The following is a 6,044-nucleotide window of genomic DNA, read 5'->3' on the forward strand; positions in this document are numbered from 1 at the left end:
CCGCACCGCAGCCGGCTACAAACAGCGGGAACGTTTATTGGGGGGGCGGGCGGGGGTGGGTCAGGCCCCGGTGCCCGGCTCGCCGTGGTGCCGCTTGAGGTGCTTGTCCAGGGTGGCCCGCAGGCCGAAGGGCACGAGGCAGCGCGGACACTGGAAGGGCGGGGCGCCCGGGGCGGGGCCGTGGGTGCGCAGGTGTCGGGTCAGCTTGCTGCTCTGGGCGCAGGCGTAGGGGCAGAGCGGGCAGCGGTAGGGCCGCTCCCCGGTGTGCGACCGCCGGTGCACCGTCAGGTTGCTGCTGCTGCGGAAGACCTTCCCGCAGAACTCGCACGTGTCGCTGCGGCCGGCGGCCCGGCCCCGGCAGCGGCCCCCGCCCGCCTCCTCGCCGGCCCCCTGGTCCTCCCCCAGCCCGCCGGGGGGCCGCCGGGGGACCCCGGCCCCCCGCCGCCCCACGGGGCCCGTCCGCCGCCCGCCTCGGGGCCCCCGGCGGGCGTGGGGTGGCGGCGGCCCCGGCGGGCTCGGGGGGCGCGGCGGGGGGCGCCCCGCTGCGAGGGGGCTCCGGGGGCGCGGCGGGGGCGCGCTGGTGGGTGCGCAGGTGTCGGGTCAGCTTGCTGCTCTGGGCGCAGGCGTAGGGGCAGCGGGGGCAGCGGTAGGGCCGCTCCCCGGTGTGCGACCGCCGGTGCACCGTCAGGTTGCTGAGCGAGCGGAAGGCCTTGCCGCAGAACTCGCACGCGTGGGCCGGGCCCCCGGCCCCCGGCCCGGCCCGCCGCCCCCCGCCCCGCCTCGGTCCCCGGCCCGGCTCCGGCCCCGGGTCCTCGGGCCCGGGGCCGGGCGGGCTCAGGTACAGGGCGAGGCCGTGCCGGTCCTGGACGTGCTGCAGCAGGGCCCAGGCGCCGCCGAACCGGCCCCCGCAGCTGCTGCAGGTGAAGGACGCGGGCTCCGGCGGGCCTGCGGGAGACACGCACCGTCACGCGGCGATGCAGACACGCAAACGGAGAGACCCACCGGGGGTGTGGGGGCAGGGGAGGGTTTCCGAGTGGGGCTTTCCGGGGCAGCGTCCGCCGGACCACGGGCGGTCGGTCGGTTGCAGCAGGAGGAAGTGAGACGGCGGGGAGGGACGGGGCGGGGCGGACTGTCCGGTCCGGTGGCGGGAGACGAGGTGCAAACGCCTGGTGGGGGGGGGGGGGGGGGGGGGGGCGCTGCCCGCAGGGGTCACCGAGGTGCGAACGGCGGGGGGCGGGACCGCCCTGCGGGCCACCGCGAGGTGCCAACGGCCGGGGCTGCGCCTTCCCGGGCTGGGGGAGCAGGGTGCGAATGGCGGGGGGGGGCGTGGGGATCCGGCCCTCCCTCCCTCTCTCCCTCCCCCGGCACCTGGGGGCTATTTCGGGCGAGAGATCGAGAAGTGAAACTCGCCCCCCCTCCCTTCCCCCCCTCCCGCCCGCCCGCCCGCCCGCCTCGGCCCGGGGCCAGCTGGCAGGTCGCCGCCGCCCAGCCGGGCCGGGCCGGGCCGGGCGGGGCGGGGCAGGGCAGGGCGGGCAGAGCCGCGGCCGGTGCCCGGCCGGCAAGGGGCCCGCGGGCGAGCGGGGGCGGGAAGGGAACGGGGCCGCCCCCAGCCCCCTCCGGCCAGCCCGGCCGGCCACCGGGAGCCGGGATGGGAGCCGCCGGCCCCGGCCCGGCCCGGCCCGGCCCGGCCCGTCCTCCCCACCCAGTCACCTGCGCTCCCGTCGCGGGGCCGGGAGGGTCCCGGGGGGCGGCAGTGGCCGCGCTTGTGCTCGATGAAGGCCACGATGTGGCGCAACGGAAGGGTCAGCAGGCAGCGGCCGCAGGTCAGGAGGTCAGCTCCCGCGGGCGGCCCCGGCCCCGGCCCCGGCCCCGGCCCCGCTGCGGGGAGGGAGGCGGCCGGCGGGGACGGAGGGGAAGGGAGGAAGGAGCGGGGGTCAGGGGCGGAGGAGCGGCGCGCTCGCCCGGACGCCCCGGACGCCCGGCCTCCCCGGACCCACCGGCCCTCCGCTCCCCGCTCACCGGACTCCGGCTCCGGCTGCAGCCCCGGCTCCGGCGGGACGGGATCGGGATCGGATTCCGGCTCCGAGGGGGACTCCGGCTGCAGCCCCGGGTCGGGCCCCCGCAGCGGGCGCGGGCAGCTGCCCAGCTTCCTGCGGGACATGGTGGGGCGGGGAGGGGAGGGGAGGAGGGGGCCCGGGGGCCGGGGGCCGGGGGCCGGGTCCGGCCGCGGCGGGGGCCGCAGGTGAGTGACCGGGGCCACCTGGCGGGGCGGGGTGGGGGCGCACGTGGGGCCGGCGGGCCGGGGACACGCCCCGGGGGCGGGGCCGGGCGCCGGGGGCGGGGCCGGGCGCCCGCGCCGCCCCGCCCTCTAGCGGCCGAGCCCGGGAGCGCTCCCGCAGCGGGCTGGGGAGCCCGGCCGCCGGCCGCCGGACGGCCCCGAGGGGGAGCGGGCGGGAGCCCCCCGCGGTCCCAGCCTCGGCGGGGGCGGGGGGTGGCGGTCGCGAACGGAGCCCGGGGCGGTCACCGAGGGTCCCGGCAGCCCCTCCGAGGGGGAGGATCCGCCCTCCCCCCACGCCAACTTTCCGGGTCGCCCGGCTTCCGGAACGGTAGCGCCCGGCGGCGCGGAGCCCGGCCGGACCGTTATGAGGGGGACGCCGCCGGAAGCGCCGCGGAGCCCGGCCGGACCCTGGGGACGGGGACGCCGCCCGGAGCCCGCCGCGCTGCCGGAAGTGGCGCCGCCGGCGCTTAGAACAGTGCTGGCCACATAGTAAGCGCTTAACAAATGCCATCATTATTATTATTATTATTATTATTAAGTGGGACCGCAGGGCCGCCCTGCGCGGGGGGACCGGCGGCAAAGGAGAACCGTGGCCATTCATTCATTCACTCACTCATTCATTCACTCATTCATTCATTAGAGAAGCAGCGTGGCTCAGTGGAAAGAGCCCGGGCTTGGGAGCCAGAGGTCATGGGTTCGAATCCCGGCTCTGCCACTTGTCCGCTGTGGGACTGTGGGCCAGTCACTTCACTTCTCTGGGCCTCAGTTCCCTCATCTGGAAAATGGGGATGAAGACCGTGAGCCTCCCGTGGGACAACCTGATGACCCTGTATCTCCCCCAGCGCTTAGAACAGTGCTCGGCACCTAGTAAGCGCTTAACCAATACCAACATTATTATTATTCACTCATTCATTCATTCAGCAGTATTTATTGAACGCTTGGAATGGACAATTCGGCCCCAGCTAGGGACCATCCCGGCCTCTAATCGGGGGAGCCAGACGGCAGAGCAGAACGAAACAACCTCATCAAGAGAAATCGAATCAAGGAGAGGTGCCCCTCATTAACCAAATAAATAGGGTGATAAATGACGTATGCAAAGGAGCGCAGTGCTAAGGGGGAGGAGCAGAGGGAAAGGAAGGGGCTCAGTGGGGGAAGGCCTCCTGGAGGAGGGGAGCACTCGGTAGGGCTTGGAAGAAGGGAAGAGAGTTAGTTTGGCAGAGGTGAGGAGGGAGGGATTCCAGGACAGCGGGAGGACGGGAGCCCGGGGATAGGCCTGAACGGGGGACGGTGAGGAGGTGAGCGGCAGAGGAGCGGAGTGCACGGGGTGGGCAGTACTAATAATGTTATTTGTTAAGCGCTTACTATGTGCAGAGCACTGTTCTAAGCCCTGGGGGAGATACAGGCTCATCAGGCTGTCCCACGGGAGCCTCACAGTTCATCCCCATTTTACAGATGAGGGAACTGAGGCCCAGAGAAGTGAAGTGACTGGCCCACAGTCACACAGCTGCCAAGTGGCAGAGCTGAGAGTCGAGCCCATGACCTCTGACTCCGAAGCCCGGGCTCTTTCCACTGAGCCACGCCGCTTCCCCTAGTAGAAAGAGGAGGGAGGTGAGGTAGGAGGGGACTAAGTGATGGTCAGCTTGGAAGCCAAGAGTGAGGAGTTTTGCGGGCGGCCCGCGGGGCCTCCTTCCTCTTCTCCGGAAACCGCTCGCCCGCGGCCGAGCGTCCCCCAGGCTCCTCCCTCCTTCCCCCCGCGCTGACCGAGCTTTCCTCTTCCTTTGCCCCGTGCAGGCTGCAGCATGCTCAAGCCTGTGCCCGTGCTGCGGCTGCCCCGGGGCCCGGACGGGACCAGCCGCGGCTTCGACCCCTTCAGCCCCCGGAGCCAGGCGGCGGCCAGCGGGAGTGGGGGTGCGAGTCCCGGCCGGCAGCTGCAGCAGTTGCAGCAGCTGCGGGCCGAGCTGCGGGAGCGCTACCTGCGCAGCCTCCTGGCCATGTCCGGCCGGCCGGTCCGCTTCGCCCTGCACGAACGCGTCCGCGTGGCCGCCCGTTTTGCCGCCTCCGACCTGGACGTCGCCAACTTCCACGTGGCTGACCTGCAGACGCCGCTGGGCACCCAGCGGGAGGCCCTGCTGCGCTGCAGCGACATCATCGCCTACTCCTTCCAGCTGGGCCCCGACCCTCGGGACCCTCGGCCCACCCCGGCCGCGCTCCGATAAAGACCGACCCGACTCTCCCTTGGCCTCCGTCGCGGGTGCGTAGCGGGACCGAGGAGACGCTCCGCTCTGGCCCGGATCCGGTTCTCATCCTGACCCTGCCGCGCACCTGCTGTCTGCCTTCGGGCGAGGCACCGCGCTTCTGCTTCTCGGTTTACCTCGTCTGCAAAAGGGGCATCAAGATGGTGAACTCCGTGGGAGACGGGGACCGGGTCTCACCTGATAATAAACGTGGGATTTGCTAAGCGCCTATTTTGTGCCACGCAGTAGATTAAGCACTGGGGTGAATGCCAGCAAATCAGGTTGGACGCGGTCCCTGTCCCACCTGAGGCTCATTGTCTTAATCCCTGTTTTACAGATGAGGGAACTGAGGCCAAGAGACGTTAACCGACTTGATTTGTTTGTCTTTACCCCAGCGCTTAGCGCTTAGAATGGTGCCTGGCACCGTGCTTAAATACCACAGGCTCACCCATCGATCAGGGAGGGAGCTCCCGAGGAGGAAAGCTGGAAGACAATGGAAGGACGCCGTGCGTGAGACATTGGCTGGGGTTTGAGGGTGGGGGCAGGCACCCACAGGACTCTCTCCGTGGCTCCTCGGCCTCAGCTCGGCCAGTTCCTCCCCACGGCTGTGTGGAAGCGTGTCCAGCTGGCCAGGGAAGGCCCAGCCCCGTGCCCGGAGCTGGCCAGGCTCGCGGTCCCCTGGCCGGTTCTGGCCAGCGGGGAGGTGAAGGATCATCAGACTCGGACGAACCGGTGCCGCTAAGGGGGTCTGCCCTGGGTTGTGGGTGGGAACTGAGCCTCTTGAATCAGCCCACCGGCTATAGTAATTGGGAGCCCGCTGTGGATAGAGCACTGTAGATCATGCTGGGGATTAAACTTGCTTCCTGCCCTGCCATCAAGGAGTTTACCAGTGACCAGATTTAATCCCCCACTAGACTATAAACTCCTCGAGGGTAGGGGTCATCTACCAGCTGAATGGTACTCTCCCAAATGTGCAGTGTTCTGTGCCCAGAAAGTACCATGGATTGTCGATTGACTTAATAATGGTGGTATTTGTTAAGCGTTCAGTATGTGCAAAGCACTGTTCTAATTGCTGGGGGGATACAAGGTGATCAGGTTGTCCCATGTGGAGCTGACAGTTTTAATTCCCATTATATAGATGAGGGAACTGAGGCACAGAGAAGTGAAGTAACTTGCCCAAAGTCCCACAGCTGGCGAGCGGTGGAGCCGGGATTAGAACCCATAACCTCTGACTCCCAAGCTGGGGTCCTTGCCACTGAGCCACGCTGCTTCTCCGGCGGAAGAGGAAAGCGATGAGGTAGAAGCAGGGACCGGCTGGTATGGATCGGGCTGTCACCTTCCCGGGCTTGGGTGCAGTTGATCACCAGCTCTAGCAAAGGGCGGGAAGTCCATTGTCTGATGGGAAAGTCTCTAGGATTACATTTTCCAGAGGCTTTTGGGGCAGCGCGGCCTCCTGGGCCAGTTTGGGGGGGGGGGGGGGTGGTCAGTGTCCGAACCAGCTCCTGATCCCAAGGGTCAAGCTTCATCGGGTA

The 6,044-nt window shown here is 69.2% G+C and overlaps 1 protein-coding gene across 4 annotated transcripts; it reads left to right on the plus strand.

Moving 5' to 3' along the window:
* Positions 1 to 1,700: 1,700 nt before the first annotated feature.
* On the plus strand, positions 1,701 to 4,741 carry GEMIN7 (gem nuclear organelle associated protein 7). 4 transcript variants are annotated; one of them, XM_029065342.2, is made up of 2 exons: positions 1,701 to 1,823; positions 4,070 to 4,741. In XM_029065342.2, exon 2 carries the CDS (start codon positions 4,078 to 4,080, stop codon positions 4,492 to 4,494), a length of 417 nt encoding a protein of 138 aa, XP_028921175.1. In that variant the 5' UTR covers positions 1,701 to 1,823; positions 4,070 to 4,077; the 3' UTR covers positions 4,495 to 4,741. The 4 variants fall into 4 exon arrangements, with proteins under 4 accessions (XP_028921175.1, XP_028921172.1, XP_028921173.1 ...); XM_029065339.2 differs by lacking the exon at positions 1,701 to 1,823 and adding an exon at positions 2,415 to 2,767; XM_029065340.1 differs by lacking the exon at positions 1,701 to 1,823 and adding an exon at positions 3,125 to 3,145.
* The last annotated feature ends 1,303 nt before the right edge of the window (positions 4,742 to 6,044 follow it).

This window comes from Ornithorhynchus anatinus, chromosome 5 (genome assembly GCF_004115215.2).
Source record: "Ornithorhynchus anatinus isolate Pmale09 chromosome 5, mOrnAna1.pri.v4, whole genome shotgun sequence".
NCBI lineage: Eukaryota > Metazoa > Chordata > Mammalia > Monotremata > Ornithorhynchidae > Ornithorhynchus > Ornithorhynchus anatinus.